General features: G+C 48.1%; 1 protein-coding gene across 7 annotated transcripts in view; it reads left to right on the top strand.

Moving 5' to 3' along the window:
- Nucleotides 1–20252, top strand: part of MIA2 (MIA SH3 domain ER export factor 2) — a 316566-nt gene that overhangs the window by 149525 nt on the left and 146789 nt on the right. For all 7 annotated transcript variants that reach the window (XM_029598487.1, XM_029598488.1, XM_029598489.1 and 4 more), the window contains 3 exons: nucleotides 11347–11451; nucleotides 13305–13427; nucleotides 19862–19985. In XM_029598487.1, coding sequence (XP_029454347.1) covers nucleotides 11347–11451; nucleotides 13305–13427; nucleotides 19862–19985 — 352 coding nt within the window. The remainder of the gene's footprint in view (nucleotides 1–11346; nucleotides 11452–13304; nucleotides 13428–19861; nucleotides 19986–20252) is intronic.

Here is a 20252-nt window from a genome sequence, read left to right as displayed (position 1 = left end):
GATAAATATGAGGTCTGATGTATGACCTGCTTTGTGGGTGGGCCCGCTGATTATTTGTGAGAATCCAAGATGACTGAGGGAGGAAAGGAAGGTTTCGCAGTTAGTAGATTGAGGGATGGAGTCCACGTGAATGTTGAAGTCTCCCAGTATGATGGTTGGTTTGTCTGAGTTTAGGTGTTTGGCTATTATCTCTATTAGAGGGGAGGGGTTAGCCTCTAGAGTTCCTGGTGTGGCGTAGATGAGGAAAATTTGTAGATGTTGAGATTTGAATATGGAGCATTCAAGATTTGAAGTGGCGTATGATAGTTGTAGGGTTATGCCCAGTTGTTTTTTTGCAGCAAGTAGAATTCCTCCTCCTTTCTTTTTTGGTCTAGGTATTGAGAAGAGGTCGAAGGATTGTGTAGGTAATTGGTTAGTTAATGATATGTCCGTGGGTTTTAACCAAGTTTCTGTTATTGCACATATGTCAGGGTTGTTGTCAATGAGGTAATCATTGAGAAGGTGCATTTTTTTGGAAAGTGACTGTGCATTGAATAAGGTTAAAGTGAATAATGAGAGGCCTAGAAGTTGTGTAATGGGAGATGTCATGATGTTGATGAGTCTTTGTTGTCTGGGTGTCTGAATGGGGTCTGGTGGAGAGTTATTTCTGGGTTTTCTCTTGAGTATGGGGATGGAGTGGCAGTGTGTCATTGTATGCTGATTTGCTAGTGTTATAAAAGGAAGGTCTGTGACCGGTTATGTTCAGAATCTGCTACGATGGATGCTGGAACAGCTGGAGTGGAAGCTGGAACTTGTGGAATGGATGCTGGAACCTGTGGAGTGGATGCTGGAACTACTGGAGTGGATGCTGGAACTACTGAAGAGGATGCTGGAACCTGTGGAGTGGATGCTGGAACCTGTGGAGTGGATGCTGGAATAGCTGGAGTGGATGCTGGAATAGCTGGAGTGGATGCTGGAATAGCTGGAGTGGATGCTGGAACTACTGGAGTGGATGCTGGAACTACTGGAGTGGATGCTGGAACTACTGGAGTGGATGCTGGAACAGCTGAAGAGGATGCTGGAATTTGTGGAATGGATGCTGGAACCTGTGGAGTGGATGCTGGAACCTGTGGAATGGATGCTGGAAAGCAGGAGTAGATGCTGTGAGGGCTGGATAGCATGCTGATTTGTCTTGGTGGACTCTGGTGAGATTGTAAAGGGTGCAGTATTTTGGCTGGAAAGGAATGGTAGAGATGTTTGGAAGTGGTTGGTGCGTGCTGGCTTTATTCGTTCCGAGAAATCCGTTTGTCCATGGTCGTTGGCATTTGTATAAGTTATATTTTCCTCTGAGGATGGGGATAGTGGCTTCCTCGGGGCTGAGACGAAGGGGCGAGACAAAGGGGCAGGCCCCTTTGTCGCGCTCCTTAGGCGCGCGGCGCCGGGCTTAATCGAATTTAAAGCCCCTCTGGGCTGGTTCCTATTGGAGGTTGGCTTCGGCGGTTCGCGATTGGCTGCGGTAGGTTGCTGGAGGCGGGTCTATCTCCCTCTATTCAGTGCGGATGGAACGGCGTCTGGCCGGCGCGGCAGGCCTCGTGGTCGCCCACGGACTCAGCGGGGGGAAGGGAGAGGTTGACTGGCCTTACCCCGATGGGTCTGTGGCGCCGACCGCGCAGGCCCTCCCTCGATCCCGAGAGCTTGTATTCATAGGCGTTGGAATGGGGTCACAGGGGCCATTGCTCGACCAAAATCTGGCCTTTCTTGCACAATCGCTCTGGGAGATCTGGTGCTGCATCAGGCAGGCAGGCAGCAGCTGTTTGGTGGCAAGAGGAGGAGGGGAGCAGCAGTGCGTTGACTGCATCTTCCATCTCTGCAGCTCTGGGCCTGACTGCTGCTTTGCATCACACAGCTGTGCGGTTCAACACAGCAGGTGGCAGAGGAGGGGAGGAGGACATGGCCTGAGGCACCACTGCTTTCCTCCTGCTGCCAATCAGTGTGGAGTGGGGGTGGGAGGTCAGTGGAAAGGAGAAAGGGAGGGGTTGGAGGCAGATGAAGGAAGGTGGGAGAGGGGTGAAGGCAGAGGAAGGTGGGGAGAAAGATCAGATGGAGCTTGGTTGGCTTGGGGGGATCCCCACCCCCAACAGGAGAGGCATTCTGCAGCCCCTGCATGCATTCATTTGCCTGCACTCATACCCACCAATCATGCTTGCATCACTGAACTTAACAAAAAAAGACATGTTTTTTGGAAACATGTAGTACTTTTTTTTTTAAAGAAAAATCTTTTAATTTATTCACTTATTGAATGCACTGCCAAATCCATTGGGACAACCAAGACAGTGTAGAACCATAAAAATATAATAATGCAATTCTGTAACATGAATTTTTTTCAACTGCTTATCTGGGTGGGTATCTTGCAGTGCTGGAGGTGTGGGAAAAGGGGATTCCCTGTACGTACCCGGATCAGTCCAGGACAGCTGGGTTTTGCCTCCCCACCAGCAGATGGAGACAGAAGAAGACTTCGCGGACTCTGTCCTATACCCCTGAGGTGCCACCTAGTGTCTGCCAGTATTCTTCTGTCTCCAGCAGATGGTGGAGGTGCAAAGCCTAGTGTCTCTTGGTGGTGCTAAGTTAGGGGTTTTTTGCTCTTCTTAGCTTAGTGCTGCTTTTTTGGTTTGTTAGGGATCTTGGTCAGGGTTCCTTTAAATTTGAAAAAAAAAAAAGAAGATTTCAGGCAAGTAGTGCAGCGTCTAGCCTCCCAGGGGGTTGTCAGGTCCTGGTGGGACCATCCCCCCTGGTAATCGAGGCTGCAGAGCAGAGGGTTGGGGACCCTACTTCTGCTATGGCTTGGGGTGATGCCGGGGGTCTCGGCCACTCATCCTCGACCAGCCTGACGTTTTTTCAGGTAAAGTTAAAATTTAAACTATTTTATAAATTCTTTTCAAAACTTGCCTGGAGTTAGAGCTTCCTTCGGCCAGGTGTTCGCTCCGTTTTTCGCCGCTTCCTTACCATTTTTTCGGCCCGGGGGGGGGGGACTGGGAAATCGTGCTGAACGCAGCGGTTCTTTTTTCGGCTAGCTAAAAAATCGAGCCCGGGGATATGCCGCGTGGTGCGGCCTGCTCTGCTTGTGGCAGTGCGCGCGTGCGGATTTCCCGCGCAGGGGTTTGTACGACCTGTCTCTCTGGGGGGGAGGGCTCCTTACAGGATTTACTTGGTAAGGAGCCTGGGCAAGGCTCCAGATCGCGTCGGGAGCCCCGGAGGCCCGATCATAGGGAAAAGGACCTGGCTCCATTCCAGCTCAGTGCTGGTTCGGAGGCTTTGTTGGGAACCTTCCGAGACCAGGAAAAGGCAGCGCTGGGTGAGGGGTCTTCTCCTCCTCCGCTCTCCCCGAGGCCGGCTGCTCCTGGTGGGGGCATGGTGCCGACAGCTCCAACCGGGGTTTCCTCAGATGAGGAGGATCCGGAGTCTGATGGTTCTTCTTCCTCGTTCTCCTCCCACTTTGTGGACATGATGCGCAAGTTCTTCAAAGCCCCTAGGTCGGGACGGAGGTCACGATCCAAGTTGCCCCGGGAGTCTTCGTCACGGAAACGGTCTAGGCAGTTGGAGGGGTCGGATGCCCCCAAGCCAAAGCGTCCTCTCCGGTCTCGGGCAAAGCTGACGGAGTCTTTTCAGTCGGGCTCATCGGAGGACGATCCAGCGCCCCCGTTGCCTCCTGGCGACGGGCAGGAAGAGGATCCTGAGCTTCGCCCTCAGCCGGCCAAGCCGGGGGCGGTCCAGGCGATGGATGGCAATGATCCCAAGGTGGTGCGCCTGTTTCGAAGGGATGAGCTAGGGCCGCTGATACCGGTCATTCTAGAGGAGCTCGCTATTGAAGTCCCCCCTGAGGATTCCAGGGTTGGATCTATGGACCCCTTCATGGTGGGTCTCCGAGGGCCGGCTCGTTCCTTTCCCTTTCACTGGTCGGTCACGGACTTATTGTATAAGGAATGGGACAATCCGGAGCTAGGTTTAAAAGTTGGCCGAGCGATGGAAAAATTGTACCCGCTCCCGGAGGACGCGTTGGAGCTCCTCAGGCTTCCCAAGATTGATCCCGCGGTTGCCGCGGTCACCAAAAGGACCACTATTCCGGTAACAGGGGGTGTAGCCTTGAAAGACCTGCAGGATCGTAAGCTGGAGCTGCAGCTTAAGAGGATTTTTGAGGTGTCGGCCCTTGGAATCAGGGCAGCTATGTGTACCAGCTTCGCCCAGAGGGCTTGTCTCCGCTGGGTTCAGGATTGGCAGGCTGAGTCAGACCTATCTGGTGCGGCAGCAGATCGAGCTAGTCGGCTGGAAGTGGCGGTTGCGTACAGCGCTGACGCCCCGTATGATCTCCTGAGGACGTCTGCCCGGACGATGGTCTCAGCGGTTTCTGCCCGCAGGCTCCTATGGCTCTGGCACTGGGCAGCGGATACGTCTTCAAAAGCGCAGCTGAGTTCCTTGCCATTTAAGGGGAAGCTCCTCTTCGGGCAACAGTTGGACGATTTGATTAAGTCTCTGGGTGAGACCAAGGTTCACCGGTTGCCGGAGGATAGGCACCGGTCCAAAAGTACCTTTCCTCCGCAAAATCGTTCTCGGGGGAATCGTCGATACTGGTCTTCTCGGTCCACCGGGTCGTCCTTTCGTCAGAACGCACCCCGACAGGCTTCTTGGAATCAGTCCTTTCGGGGCCATCGTCCAGCCAGGGATAGTGCCCCCCAGTCCCATGGGGGCTCCAAGGCTCGCAATGAAGTGTGGCCGGCCCACCCTTCCATTCCAAAGATCGGGGTACGGTTGTCTCTTTTCCGGGAGGCGTGGGCCCAACTGACGTCTGATCAATGGATCCTAGACATAATAGAGCACGGCTACGCCTTAGATTTTGCACGGCCAGTCAGGGACCATTACATAGTGTCCCCTTGCGCGTACAGCCAGAAGCGCATGGCGGTACAGGTCACCCTGCAACGCCTGCAAGATCTAGGGGCCATAGTTCCGGTGCCCGCAGGGCAGCTGCGGCGTGGGCGCTACTCCATCTACTTCGTGGTCCCAAAAAAGGACGGGTCCTTTCGGCCCATCCTCGATTTGAAGCGCGTAAATCATGCTCTGAAGGTGCCCCGGTTTCGGATGGAAACGCTTCGCTCGGTAATAGAGTCGGTACACAAGGGAGAGTTCTTAGCTTCTCTGGACCTGTCGAAGGCGTACTTCCACATCCCCATCTGCCCGGACCATCAGAGATACCTGCGGTTTGCAGTCCTGGGGCGCCATTTTCAGTTCTGCGCCCTTCCGTTCTGTCTGGCGACGGCTCCCAGAGTATTCACCAAGGTGATGGTGGTGGTTGCGGCTGCATTGCGACGGGAGGGGATCCTGGTCCATCTGTACCTGGACGATTGGTTGGTTCGAGCGAAGTCGGAAAGTCTCTGCAGGGACGCGGTACAGCAAGTCCTTTGGAAGTTGGGCTCCTTGGGATGGGTGGTCAACCCTGCGAAGAGCCATCTGACCCCCTCTCAGAACTTGGTATTCCTGGGGGCTCGTTTCGATACGGTCTTAGGGAAGGTCTTTCTGACGGAGGAAAGAGTCTGGAAGCTCATGCAACAGGTGACGGATTTCCAATCTCTCTCTCATCCTACGGCCTGGGATTATTTGCAGGTCCTAGGATTCATGGCCTCGACCATCGATCTCGTGCCATGGGCATTTGCACATATGCGTCCTCTTCACGCATATTTGTTGTCCCGCTGGAAGCCTCGCTCGCAGCTTTACGACACTGTCCTTCCCCTGTCGGGGGCGGTGCATTCCAGTCTGCAGTGGTGGCTTTCTCCGCACAACTTGCGACAGGGGATGGACCTGGAGGCTCCCTGCTGGACTGTAGTGACCACGGATGCCAGCCTCTCTGGCTGGGGAGCGGTTTGTCGGGATACGGCGGTCAAGGGTCAGTGGACCAGGCAGGAAGCCTCCTGGTCGATCAATCGCTTAGAGACCAGAGCGGTTCACTTAGCGCTTCAGGCACTCCTTCCATTTGGTGGAAGGCAAGTCGGTGAGGGTGCTCTCCGACAATGCGACGACAGTAGCATACATCAATCGTCAGGGTGGCACCAGGAGCCGTCCAGTGGCGGCGGAGGCACAGCTTTTGCTCCGCTGGGCAGAGGCGCATCTTTACCGGATAGCGGCGTCTCACATTGCCGGCGTGGACAACGTCCAAGCGGATTTCCTCAGTCGCCACCAACTGGATCCCGGAGAGTGGGAACTATCCGACAACGCCTTTCATCGTCTGTGCGACCGGTGGTCCACGCCGGCTATGGATCTGATGGCGACGCACCGCAACACCAAGGCCCCTCGGTTCTTCAGTCGTCGGCTAGAACCGGGGGCGGAGGGGGTGGACGCCCTGGTCCTCTCCTGGCCCAGGGACATTCTCCTGTACGTGTTCCCCCCATGGCCGTTGGTGGGCGCCGCATCGAAAGACACGCCGGAAAAGTGATTCTCGTGGCCCCGGAGTGGCCAAGGCACCCGTGGTTTGCGGATCTTTTGGCTCTGGCAGTGGACGGTCCACTGAGGTTTCATCCGTCTCCCATGCTACTGCGGCAGGGGCCCGTCTGTTTCACAGAGGCAGATCGCTTTTGTCTAGCGGCATGGCTTATGAAAGGCGCCGGTTGAAGAGTAAGGGTTACTCTGATGCGGTGGTAGCCACGCTCTTATGTTCCCACAAGACTTCTACGTCTCTGGCGTATGTCCGAGTCTGGGGAGTGTTTGAGGCCTGGTGTATCGACCACTGTGTACAGCCCGCCAAGGCGTCTATTCCAGAAGTTCTGGATTTCTTACAGGCAAGCCTAGCCAAGGGTTTAGCATTCAATTCGATGCAGGTGGCGGCCCTGGGCAGTTTTCGAGGGAAGGTGCAGGGGGTGCCTCTTGCCTCTCACCCGGATGTGGTTCGCTTTTTGCGGGGCGCTAAGCACTTTCGCCCTCCGGTCCGGAGTCCTTGTCCTTCATGGAGGTTGAACCTGGTACTCAAAGCGCTTTGTTCGGCTCCTTTTGAACCCTTGCGACGGGTGACCTTGAAGGATCTGACCTCGAAGACGGTTTTTCTGGTGGCGGTTTCTTCCGCTAGGCGGGTGTCCGAGCTGCAGGCCTTGTCGTGCAGGGAGCCTTTCTTGCGGATTTCTGAGGCGGGAGTCTCCTTGAGAATTGTTTCCTCTTTTCTCCCGAAGGTGGTGTCCTCTTTTCATGTGAACCAGTCCGTGGAACTTCCTTCCTTTGCGGGGGTGGATTCTTCTTCTCCAGAGGCAAAGGAGTTGCAGAAGTTGGACATGAAGAGAGCTCTGTTGCGCTACTTAGAGGTGACGAACGGTTTTCGGCTTTCGGATCACCTTTTCGAGCTGTGGAGTGGACCCAGAAAAGGGCAGAAGGCATCTAAGCCAACGTTTGCCCGATGGTTGAAGGAGGCGATTTCCTCTGCTTACCTGGTTCAGGGTCGTCCACTTTCTTCTGGCCTTAAGGCTCATTCTACTCGTTCCCAGTCGACTTCTTGGTCGGAGTGTCAGCAGGTGTCGCCACAGGAAATTTGTAGGGCGGCCACCTGGCAGTCTCCGCATACCTTTGCAAGACATTATCGGCTTGATGTCCGGGCTCCAGAGCCCGGTTCCTTTGGGGCCAGTGTGCTCCAAGCGGGACTCTCTGTCCCACCCTGGTTAAGAAAGCTTTGGTACATCCCAGCTGTCCTGGACTGATCCGGGTACGTACAGGGAAAGGAAAATTGGTTCTTACCTGCTAATTTTCGTTCCTGTAGTACCACGGATCAGTCCAGACGCCCGCCCAGGAAGACGATGGAGAGTCAGCTCGACTTGTGGCTGGTCAATCTCTATGCAAGTTTTATTGTCTGCCCTTTTGGGGCTCCGTCTGTTGTCGACATAGGTTATTCGTTACATGCGGTTTATGTAGTGTTTTATATCCTCTGCTCTGCGAGGGAGGTGGTTTTTTATGGTTGGTAGTTATGGATTTTTGTATCTGTTTTTCTGCTTGGGTACTGAATCATACTGGTAGACACTAGGTGGCACCTCAGGGGTATAGGACAGAGTCCGTGAAGTCTTCTTCTGTCTCCATCTGCTGGTGGGGAGGCAAAACCCAGCTGTCCTGGACTGATCCGTGGTACTACAGGAAGGAAAATTAGCAGGTAAGAACCAATTTTCCTTTCCAGTCTCACCTTTGGTGGTTCCTGCAGCTGAGCAGGTGCATATGTCGGGGCTGAAAATGTAAAGGCTAATCAAAAATGTACCACAGACACAGGAGACCCAAGGAACTGGAAAGCCAGAGATGAGTCCATGTTTGCAGTTTGACCTCCAAAAGGGGGGAAACCTCTTCTGTTTCACGGTAAAAGCCAGGGACGGCATGCATACATACATGCAGCCACTGACGGAAAACCTATCTGTGCTAGATGGTCTGTAAGCTGAGAGTGGCTTGGAAGTGTGTGTTGAAAATGAGAAAAAAAAGAAAGAAAGTAATACAGAAGGGGGAAGCAGTTACATACATCCAGAGAGCAAAGGCAATATTTGCTGACTGTCCTAAAGAAAAGGAAATTCAGGTAAATAGTAATTTATGAATTCCCTGAAAAGACTAGAGACAAGGTAATAATGGATTGGAGAGATTGGAGCTATATTGAAACATGCCACTCACTCTGCACATGTACAGCATGTACCTTTTTTGGTCATGTAACTGTACTGTGCTCAAAGCACAGAATTAAAACTAAAGCACAGATGCACAGGAAAGAGCAACAGCCACCATGCAGATTGGGAAATGTGCAAACATATCTCATATAAAACATAGCAGAGCACTTTCCATACCAGCATGCCACAGAGAGAGAGAGAGAGAGAAACCCCACAGGGGAACATACAAGCATCTATGCTGCACACCCAAAGACACGATAAAGGAAGTACTCCTGGAGATAGCTGTACATGGTGTGGAGGAATAATCTAGTGGCTAGAGTAGCAGGCTGAGAACCAGGGAAGCCAAGGTTGAAATTCTGCTGCTGCTGCTTGTGACTTTGGGCAATCACTTTATCCACCTGATTTACTAAGTATCTTTCCCATAGACACAGAATGGGAGAAGTTAATCCCTGTGGGGACAGGGAAATACTTACTATACCTGAATGTAACTCCTCTTGAACTACCAGTGAAAAGGCATGAGCTAAATTAAAAAAATAAATGTAAATCACCAGCCAGATGCGATCATCTGGACCCTTATACTCTTGTGGTTTTGGCCTTTTCCCCTTATGTCATGCTGGCCTCGTTCCTTGAGCATGTTCAGTGCCATTGATCTGCTATTTTTTTCTTTTAGGAAGTTCATGAAAATTAATTTGCATGTCTGAAAAGGGATAATGAGACATGCATATTTTAATGAGGGGAAATAATGCATTGTGCAACTTGGAGCTAGGTGTGTCTCCAGTGCCTCATTATACACTCAAGCCTGTTTGCTTCTTTTCAACCACTTGAGGGTGGCTTTTTCAAATTTAGAAAATAGCATTTAAATCAGTTGCCATCCCTTTTTGAATAGATATTTACCACAGCTTCATTTCATCCTTCAGTTGGATAAATTGACCAAATATTGTTTAAAAAGCAAATGCTGAAGTTGGGATTGTAGGAATATAAATCACCTAAATAAAATAAATAGTGGTATATGAAGTGCCGAAACACGGAATCTAAAAAATCAGATCAAATCAAATGCTTTTCTTGTAAATAAAAATCTGGAGGGAAACAACTAAATTTAGCAAAATGGGTAAAATTGTATTTTGCATTTTTGAGTTGTTATTGAAAAGTACAATTTTGAACAAACCAAAGTAGTAATACTTTTTGTAAATATTTTTGCTATAGCTTATTTTGTTTTCTGTCTGAGCTACACACATTCTCTTTGTCTACATCAAGAAAACCACCAGCAGCAAAACTAAATAGCTGCTGCCTGCTGCTCAGGCTGGCATTCATCACTTACCATAAATTGAGTGTTTTCTTCTATATCTGTATTTTTGCCCGGATCTACCTCCTTCTGCCCGGATCTACCGCCGGGCCTAATTTAAATACTGAATCGCTGTATTTGTTTTTTGCTTTAAATGGTGTACTCTGTGGTTTTATTGATGTACTCCTGCTTTGAGTAACCCATAGAAAGGTGGTACTTGGTAAAATATTTTCTGCTGAAGCACCCTGAAACACTTGTTCCACAGAAAAGGACACTGGGCTGTTGAGATGGGAATGGTAGACGCTGAGAAATAAATTGCATCAATTAGCCATCCTTCTGATCTGCATTCACTCTGTAAAACTGAAAATGGTAGTATGGCACACAGTTTAGATTTTTTTCAAATTTATACTGCAAACAAATCTAAATAAAAAGCATCTAAAGATATTAGGAAGTCAATAGCTTTGCTTTGCAAAGTATTTCTTTTCTGTTTTACCCACCCTGTGTCCCATTACATAAATATACAACTCGGCATAACAAAATTTATCAAACGTTGAGAGCCAGGAGATAGTTATACAGTAGTTTGTTTTGGCTAACTAGCGGGCCGATACAGTAAAGTCTGCAGGAGAGAGGGTGAACGCCCGCTCTCCCGGCGCGCGCATCGGCCACTCGCCGGTGCGCGCGATGCAGTATTTAAATTAGGCCCGGCGGTAGATCCGGGCAAAAGGAGGCGCTAGGGACACTAGCGCGTCCCTAGCGCCTCCTTTTTGACAGGAGCGGCGGCTGTCAGTGGGTTTGACAGCCAACGCTCAATTTTGCCGGCGTCTGTTCTCGAGCCCGCTGACAGCCACGGGCTCGAAAACCGGATGCCGGCAAAATTGAGCGTCCGGTTTTCGGCCCGACAGCCGCGGGCTGAATTCAATTTTTTTTTTAAAACTTTTTTTTACTCTTCGGGACCTCCGACTTAATATCGCCATGATATTAAGTCGGAGGGTGCACAGAAAAGCAGTTTTTACTGCTTTTCTGTGCACTTTCCTGGTGCCGGAAGAAAGGTCGGCGCTAATTTCTGAAAGTAAAATGTGCGGCTTGGCTGCACATTTTACTTTCTGTATCCCGCGTGCATACCTAATAGGGCCATCAACATGCATTTGCATGTTGAGGGTGCTATTAGGTGCCGCGGGTTGGACGCGCATTTTCCTCCCCTTACTGAATAAGGGGTAAGGGAAAACGCGCTTCCAATAGCAGGCTAACAGTGCGCTCCGTTGGAGTGCACTGTACTGTATCGGCCTGTAGATGAGATGTTCACATGGGTTATGCAATTTTCTTGAACTAAAGGAGTTTTTAATTTTACATCAGTAGTGTTGTAGAGTAATTTTGTAAGTATGCATTGTTGAGATGTGTGTGTGTTTGTTTTTTTTCCAATTTTATTAGGCCAGAACAACTTTAAAAGTATTTCAGATTAACAAAAGCAGGCTTGAAACATCTCTGCAGAATGCAATGGATGAACGTTCTCACCTCCAAGAAAGCAATCAGCAGGTATAGTATGGTTTGATGTCTTTAAGAGCAACTGAGTTAATAGCACAGATATTTGTGGAACCTATGTTAATTGATGTTGAGTACCTATTCAGCAGCTCTTTGTTTAAAGCCTTGTTTCTTTCACAAGTTATATAAGGACATGTATAGAAATCCTCATCCATTGGTAGTCATCAGTAAAATTTACCTCTGTTAATCTTCTGGTCTTTTCTGTATGCTCACAATCTTAAAATGGGGGTTACTATTTCTTTTCTTTGTTTCAGGAAACAAGGTGATTACATCATAAGCAATTCAAATGAATGCAAGCCATTGAAAGTCTGTTAATTTGTCCTTTTTCTACCTGCTGGCCCTAGCTAACACACACTTGGGAATGTGTCTTTGGTTCATTATCACTTTATTCTGTTCCTTATGAGTTTGTTGTGTGTTCATTTTGTTGTAAGGGGACATAAATCTGGGAAATTTGTAACAGAATTCATATCCATTGTCTGCTGTATTGTCTGAATTTTACTCATGTATCCCTAGAATAATTTTCTCTGTCTTTGTCATTTTGAAATGTATTGAAATAATTTTTTTAATCCCCTTCAAAATTTTCTATTACTTTTTCTATTAAATTATAGATAATATCCTCCTGTAACTTCTTGTTTCTATTCACATTCCCAGTATTTAAATAATACATTTACAAAGTACCTTTTTAGGACAGTAGAGACGATGGGACCAAAATCAAACTTCCAATTCTGGTTCTAGTTTGCTAAAGTGCCTGCTAGCTGCCTTCTACTTTTTTGTTGGGGGAGCATTGCAGTTTTTCTCTTTTGGACTTCCAACTTAGTCAGAACTAGTCTCTGTTGGGCTACAGCACCATGAACCTTTAATTGCAATTGCTTAGTGATTTTTTTTCTCTTATTTTATATCTAATCCAATCTCACTCTGCCTAACCACAAACTGCAGTTCCTTCTGATCCTGAGCCTGACTGGTAGGTATTGCCTTAGGGGCCGATGCAATATAAAGCGCTGAAAGCGAGCGCTGAAAAGACAGTGCCCGCTTTCCTAACTCGCGCATGGTGCCACCTTAGCGCCTCCTTGCTAATGCGAACCCGCTGCGGCTGCCGGTTATGAAGACAGACACCAGTAAACTCTGCATCGGTTTTCATAACCGGCCATCTGCCAGTTGCAATTACTTAGTGGATTTTTTTTTCTCTGCTGAGTTTTTTTTTTTTATTATTTTTTACTTAAGAAAAGAAGTACAGAAAAGCAGTTTTTTTTCTGCTTTTCTCTACTTCTTTTACCTGCGTTCAGCTATTAACGCCTGCTCCAGGCAGGCGTTAATAGCTGAGCGATAAATGTGCATCTGAGACGCACATTTTTTTGCATGCGGAGTGAATGAGTAATAGCCTCATTCACATGCGATGAGCGCAATTACATTCACTCCGCGTCTGACGCAGGATAAATAGGCGCTAATCCCCCTATTTCATTAGGGGGTGGATTAGCGCCTATTTAACCCACATCAGAGTGTGGGTTATACATTGCGCTCGGCTGAGCTCACTGTATTGCATCTGCCCCTCTGAATGATGCCTGGAGCTTCCCAGCCCAGGGACTGTGAATGCTGCTTTCATGGTATCTTGAGCCCTGGCCAGCCCAGGGAGCAGAGTCCTTAGCCTGGGATTTGAAGCTTGGTGGTCCGCATGGCAGACAGTGCTATTTATGTTTGACTAGCAAGCACCAACTTATATACAGTATGTTTATGAAATTGGACATTTTTTTCCAAATGTTGGCGATTTTGACAAGTACAGCTATGGAAAAACTTACTCTTTAACTTTCATCTGGGAAGTTCATTCATCACACTTCTCTTTTGCTGTTTAGCTTTTTCAAGAAGCAGAAGGCTGGGGTGAACGATTAATTGAGCTAAACGAACAAACCAAAATGTATGAATTGTCAAAAAAAGACATGGAAGAGGCTTTAAATAATAAAGAAAGCCAAGTCAAGGTAAGTCTACATGTGGGGTCCCTCTTACTAAATTTGAAGTACTTGTTTTGATATTTTAGATGTTTATTTCTCTGTTTAGATGACTATTTCTTATTATCTTTGAACAATCTCTCTTTTTTTTTTTCATTTGTGAAGATGTGTGTATGCCATTCGGGTGGACCGTTTTCAGCTAAAGAGCCTGCCATTTTGTAATCAGGCAGGACTACAAAAGGCAGTCATATAATGTAACTTGCATGTCCAAATTGCTGCGGGGTAGAGAAGGAAGAAGCAGAATTACACATAATTATAGAGCAGTAAGTCTTCTGGCACTTGAAGCTTCATCTCATGAGTGTTTGTAAACAGAATTTTTCCAGACAGAACATTAGTAACATACATAGTAGTTGTTGATTGAGTAAGCCAAGAGGTCCTAATCTATCTGCCCAGTTGCCCTTGCCTGCTGAGACTCTTGTCTCACTCCTTTATCCTTATCATAACCCTCTATATGGGTAATTGCCAGGTTCTTGTGGCCTGGTTCTTTGTTGCTTCAGTGACTCTGTATTGACCTGATCAAAGTAAACTTGTTTGTAAGTGGGCTAGAGGAAAGTAAGCTAGTGATGATATAATTACACATTTATGGGGGGACTTTTCCTTTTTCTCCCCTCCCTCATCCACTTAAGAATTTTACCAAATCTAAATGCATAGCTGATGAGGGATGCAATACATTGCATCTGCAACACGTCTGAAGCCCACTGACCCCCTGTGTAGAGATGCCTAGAACTGCATCTATGTGACAGAATATACAGCTACCACCCAAAAAAAATAAATAACCCCCACCAAAAAAAAAAACCCAAACAGTTCTTTAGAATCTGGTCAAAAAAATTTGTTGATTTCATGTAATTATATCCCATTGTCTTTCCAGTCTGATGTCAGAACTACTTGTAAAAATAAATTTCTTAGTGTCCAGTCGGATGAATCCAAAACAGGTGGGTTGTGCATCTGTACCAGCAGATGGAGATGGAGCAAACAGCACTGACATCAGCCTGCCAGTATTCTCCGTCTCCAGCAGATGGACATGCATCTCCCCACTGGGGATTGCTTCATTTTAAAGAAAAGGAGAGTTAAGGAAATAAATTTGTCCTGCTCTCCTGCAGTGATACCAAATAGTCCCTTCCACAGTTGAGAATTCCTGAGGTGATTTCCATGGTCCCTCAGATGAGTGCCTTGGTCCGGTAGCTGATTTTAGCCAGTGTGGACTTAACTGCTTGAGCAGCTGAAAGGCAGTGGGTGCAGGAAGCCCAGCGAGGCGATGACAGCACATGCCCTCTCCCCCTGCAGCTGGAGACTGTCTCTGTAGTTAGCCAGGTAAGGCTGAGCTCCATTAAGTTAAAAAGAAAAAAAAAAAAAAAGGATTATACAGAGACCTAGAAGGAGGCTTTTGTGTAGGGCTTCCTCCTTCTCCTGGTCTCCGTGCTTGGCATTGTGGGAGGTCGAAGGACGTGGGCAACCTAGTGGATTGAGCAGCCTCCTTAGGCTAGGCCATACACTGAGGCTTTTTGCTGCGTGCCGTGTGGTTAGCCGCAATGGCACGCAGATAATGAGAAGGATTGTCGATCCAGCATGTGCGTCTAGCTGTGTGCCCAGGTTGTGCGCCCAGTTTTGGACGCACAGTCGAGCCTTATAGTCTGTGAGTCCATGTTAAGCGACACTGTAGTGGTCGCTTGCCTTCCTCTGCTCACAAGTAGTACTGTGCACTTAAGTTTTTTGGGCGCTTATTTTTGGGCTCTTTGGTAGGCGCCTAAAGTGTTGGACACATAATGTTTGGGTGCCTAATTTGAGCGCGCATACAAAAAAAAAAGCTAGATGCATGCCTCCGGCCACTGCTCAGTTCACTGTTGGCCATAATGGTGCCTGTACCTAAGAAGCCTAACCATCTTTCTCTTTGCATGGCTTGCCATATTCTGGCATTTCAGCCAGGAGTGCCTGCTAATTTGTGCCAGCGCTGTTTGGAAGCTTAGGAAGAATTGTCTTCCTCCGATTTCACTAAGCCTGGTTCTTCCCAGCCGGATGTGGATCTGGGTAAAGATGACTCAGGTGGGGCACTTGATTTTGGAACTCCCCTAACTGGTTCCTCAGCAGGGGAAGGTACCTCCTGGTCTGGATATTTCCACTTTTTCATGGATAGACTTTTTCCAGGGGTTGCAATCCTTTCTTCAGGCACAGTCCTCAGCCCTGTCCATTGTTCCTAGAGCAGAAGTACAGGTAGGATCCTTGCCTGGACCTTCTGCCAAGCAACGGAGGTACTCCTAGAGTGGCAGCGGGATCTCCGGATAGAGATTTGGATGGCACGGATGATGATACTGATCCTGCATCTCTTGAGGATGGTGAAATTCCCCCCCCCCCCCCCCCCCCCGAATTAGAACCATATAGAACTATGTTACGGTTCTTTCATAGAGATGAACTGCCAGCTCTGATTTCCCAGATTTCCCAGAAAATGCTTGGAGTTTCTGGGGCAGATTCCATGTCTGAGCCAAAGAGAAATTCCGTTTTGGTTTCTTTGCATAAAGTCTCTTGTTTTTTTTTTCCCATGATGGAGGCCATTCAAGAATTGATTTATCTTGAGTGGAGGTCAGGTTTTGGAAGAGGGTCAGGTTTTGGAAGACCTGTACCCTCTGGATCCAGTGTAAGAAAGTTGAAGGTAGATGCACTTGTATGTGCAATATCCAAGTGGACCATTATTCCCATGAAAAGAAGAGTGGCCTTAAGTGATGCTCATGATAAAAAGATTGAGACTATTCTTAAGCAAACATGTGAAGCGGTGGCAATGACCTTGCAGATCACGTCTTGTTGTTCCTTGGTGGCATGCTTTTATTTGCTTCTCTCCCAGGAGGTTGATTACTCTGTGGTAAACTCCAGGGCAGGAACCAGTTGCTGCCTTCTTGGCAGATGCGGGCTGTGATTTGGTCTGCACTTCAGCCAGAGGGTGGCTTCAATAGTAGAGACCAGGCGAAAGTTATGGTTGAGAAATTGGTCAGCCGAAGCGACCTCCAACCTCATCAAATTGCCCTTTGACGGCTTGCTTTTTGTTTGACAGCGAGTTGGAGAAACTGGCCAGTAAGTGGGGTGAATCTCATTTGCCAGAGGATAAGAAGCAGGCGCAGTGCTCTTTTACCATGATAGGTCATGTTACAGGATTCAAACATTTGACCCTATAGAAGAGCGACCTTTCAGAGGACTCGACCCTTTGGTTGGTCTCAGTCCTTTTGCTCCCGACAACTCAGAAGAGGTGCAGGCTCGGGTAGTGGAATCTCCCAATGAAGGTTTTCTGATTCACCCACGGGAACAAGAGATAGGGGGATGCCTCTCTCTCTTTTATCAGAGGTGGGTCGAGATCACATCGGATCAGTGGGTTTTGAAGGTCATATGAGAAGGATATGCGATTGAGTTTTGCAGTGTTCCTCAGAATGTGTTCATGGAGTCTCCCTGCTACTCCCCACAGAAGAAGCAAGAAGTGAAGGGTACATTGGCAAGGCTCCTCAGTCTGAGGGCTCTGGTCCCACTGCCCATGTCGCCAGAAAATATAGGGCGATATTCCATTTATTTCATTGTGCCAAAGAAAGGAGGGCACTTTTCATCTCATCTTGGACCTCAAAGGCGTCAACCATCATCTGTGAGTGAAGCATTTTCGCATGCAAACATTGCACTCTGTGATAATGGCCATGCAGTTGAGGGAATTTCTGACCTCTCTGGATCTGTCCAAGGCGTATCTCCACATTCCTATCCGACTAGAACATCAACGCTTACTGCAGTTTGCAGTTCTGGGATGTCACTTTCACTTTGGGCGCTGCCCTTTGGTCTCCCCACCACTCCCATAACCTTTTCCAAGGTAATGGTAGTAGTTGCGGCAGAGTTGAGAAAGAATGGAATTTTAGTACACTCGTGTTTGGACGACTGACTTATTTGCACCAAATCGCTGGAAGAGAGCCGCCTGGTGACTCGCAAATTGATTTCCCTGTTGCGGGAGCTCGGCTGGGTAGTGAACCTGGACAAGAGCAGTCTTCAACCTGTTCAGTCATTGGAATACCTCGGGGTTCAGTTTGACACGAAGCTGGGCAAGGATTTCCTGCCGAAGCTCAAATTTAGAAATTGCTGGCACAGCGCCATCTGTTAATGAACACTCTGTGCCCAACTGTGTGGTCTTACCTGCGGGTACTTGGCTTAGTGGTGGCAATTCTGGAAGTGTTACTGAGGGCAAGGGCACATATGCATCCTCTGCAGCACTCCCTGCTGTCTAGTTGGAACCTGCAGTTTCAGAACTATTCGATTCGGCTCCACTTGCCGATGGAGGTCTCTTTCTAACTGCAATGGTGGATGCAGGCGGATCATCTAAGGAGGGGAGTCTCCCTAGCCCCACTGGACTGGCTAGTACTGACAATGGATGCAAGTCCTTGGTTGGGGAGCTCACTGTCAGGAGCTGACAGTGCAAGGATGCTGGAATGCAGAAGAGTCTCTCTGGAACATCAATTGACTGAAAGCCAGGGCGGTCTGGTTGGCATGTTTACAGTTCAGCAACAGGCTGCAAGGACCTTCGGTCTTAATTATGCTGGACAATGCAATGACTGAGGCTTACATCAATCTGCAGGGAGGTACCAAGAGCCAACAAGTGTCACTGGAAATAGATCAACTTACGGAATGCTCTCCAGATGATCTCAGCCTCTCACACAGCAGGAAGAGACAACATAAGGGCAGACTTTCTCAGCAGGGAGAGTCTGGATCCAGGAGAGTGGGCATTGTCAGACGAGGTGTTTCAGCTGATTTTGGACCGCTGGGGTCTTCCTTTTCTACACCTTCTTGCGACTTTGCTCAGTGTGAAAGTTCCGTGATTCGTCAGCTGCAGGAGAGATCTGAACTCATTGGGAATCGATGCCCTAGTTAGTGCAGGAGTGGCTGGAAGACAAGTTACTGTATGCCTTTCCTCCATGGCCCATGTTGGGCAGATTGGTTCGGAGGATTGAGCACCACAGAGGGATGGTGCTCTTGCTAGCTCCAGACTGGCCCAGGACACCATGGTATGCAGATCTGCGGAGGCTCCTGGTGGATTCGTCTCTTCGACTTACGGCACACAGGACCGTGTTGCAGCAGGGATCTGCCCTTCACAAAGATCCAACTTGATTTTGTCTTATGGTATGGCCCTTGAAAGGGCTCGCTTGCTGAAGAGGGGATACTCTGCAGCAGTGATTTCTACCTTACTGAGAACTAGAAAGTTCTCTGGTTCCTTGGCTTACGTGAGGGTTTGGAGAGTGTTTGAGGCCTGGTGTGAGGATCGAGGTAATCTTCCTTCCTTAGTCAAGATTCCACTCATTTTGGAATTTTTGTGGGATAGCTTGAATAAAGGCTTGGCTCTCAGTTCCTTGAAGGTGCAAGTAGCAGCTCTTGCCTGTTTCAGGGGTCAGATAGGTGGAACCTTGTCTGTTCATCCTGATGTGGCTGTTTTATGAAAGGAAATCCCTTGTGATTTCTGGTGCTCCTTTGGAGTCTTAATTTGGGATTGAATTTCTTGGCGTGCCCTGTCCTTGAGGTTACTGACCTTGAAAACGGTGTTTTGTGGCAATTTGCTCTGCCCGTAGGGTTTCTGAACTCAAGCCTTGTCTTGCCGTGAGCCTATCCTTCAGGTTACTCCAGGAGCAGTGCAGCTGCATACTGTTCCTTCCTTTTTACCAAAGGTGGTCTCTGAGTATCACGTGAATAAGTCCATCTCCCTGCTGTCTCTGGACAGAGAGAGAGATGTAGAGGAGTATCATCTGTTGCGACCCTTGGATGTCAACAGACACATTGTCTGGTATCTGAAGGTTTCTGAACCTTTCCGGAAGTCAGATCACCTGTTTGTTCTTCAAGGCAGTACTAGACAGGGAGAGCTGGCCTCTTGGGCTACGACAGCTTGCTGGATTAAGGAGGTAGTCTGGCTGCATACATGGATGCAGGGAGGCCGTTACCTAGTCAGTTTGGGGCTCATTTCTCTAGGGCTCAAGCAGTGTCATGGGCAGAAGTTAGATTGTTATTTGTTGTCGACATTTGCCGAGCTGCGACATGGTCCTCCTTACATACCTTTTCCAAGTATTATCGTCTGGATGTGCAGGCCTGGGAGGATGCGGCCTTTGCTCATGTGGTTTTGAGTGGACCGCGGGCAATCTCCCACTCCATTTGGAAGTAGCTTGGGTACATCACACTTGGTCTGGATTCATCTGACTGTCCTCAAGAAAAGGAAAATATCAGGTAAGTAGTAATTTCTCATTTTTATGTGAACTCACTACTGGCCCCACTGTAACTGACCTGTGATATGTGTTTTGTATAAATAAAATAGGAGTAATTTAATGTTTAAAATACTGTGTAATAAAACAGACGTTTTGAAAGAAGCACCACATTGTTTCACTGAATTTGTTGCTCCAAAATCTGTTTAGTCACTGACAGAATGTCTGCTGAAGATGAAAGACTGGGGTTCCGAGTTAGGTGGAGACAATGATAATGAAGACAACAGCTGGGAGGAAGAAATGAAAAATGAAACAGAAAATGGAGATTATCTTGGTACAGTATAATCACACTCTCATTCCTCGTCTCGCCAACATCTCCATGTTTTCTCATTATCATAATCAATCTTGCACATTGGAGAAGAACCAAAGTTTATTTTAACCGTACTGTTTAAATTCCCTGAACAGTAGTGCTCACACTTTTGCTGTGTAGCTTTGTGACTAGTAACATTTCTCTGAGGACAAGCAGAATGGTAGTCCTCATATTTGTGACATCATCAGATGGAGCTCCGACACAGAAAACTTATGTCAGTTTCTAGAACTT

This window comes from Rhinatrema bivittatum, chromosome 4 (genome assembly GCF_901001135.1).
Source record: "Rhinatrema bivittatum chromosome 4, aRhiBiv1.1, whole genome shotgun sequence".
NCBI lineage: Eukaryota > Metazoa > Chordata > Amphibia > Gymnophiona > Rhinatrematidae > Rhinatrema > Rhinatrema bivittatum.
This window is presented reverse-complemented; position numbering and strand designations above follow the sequence as displayed.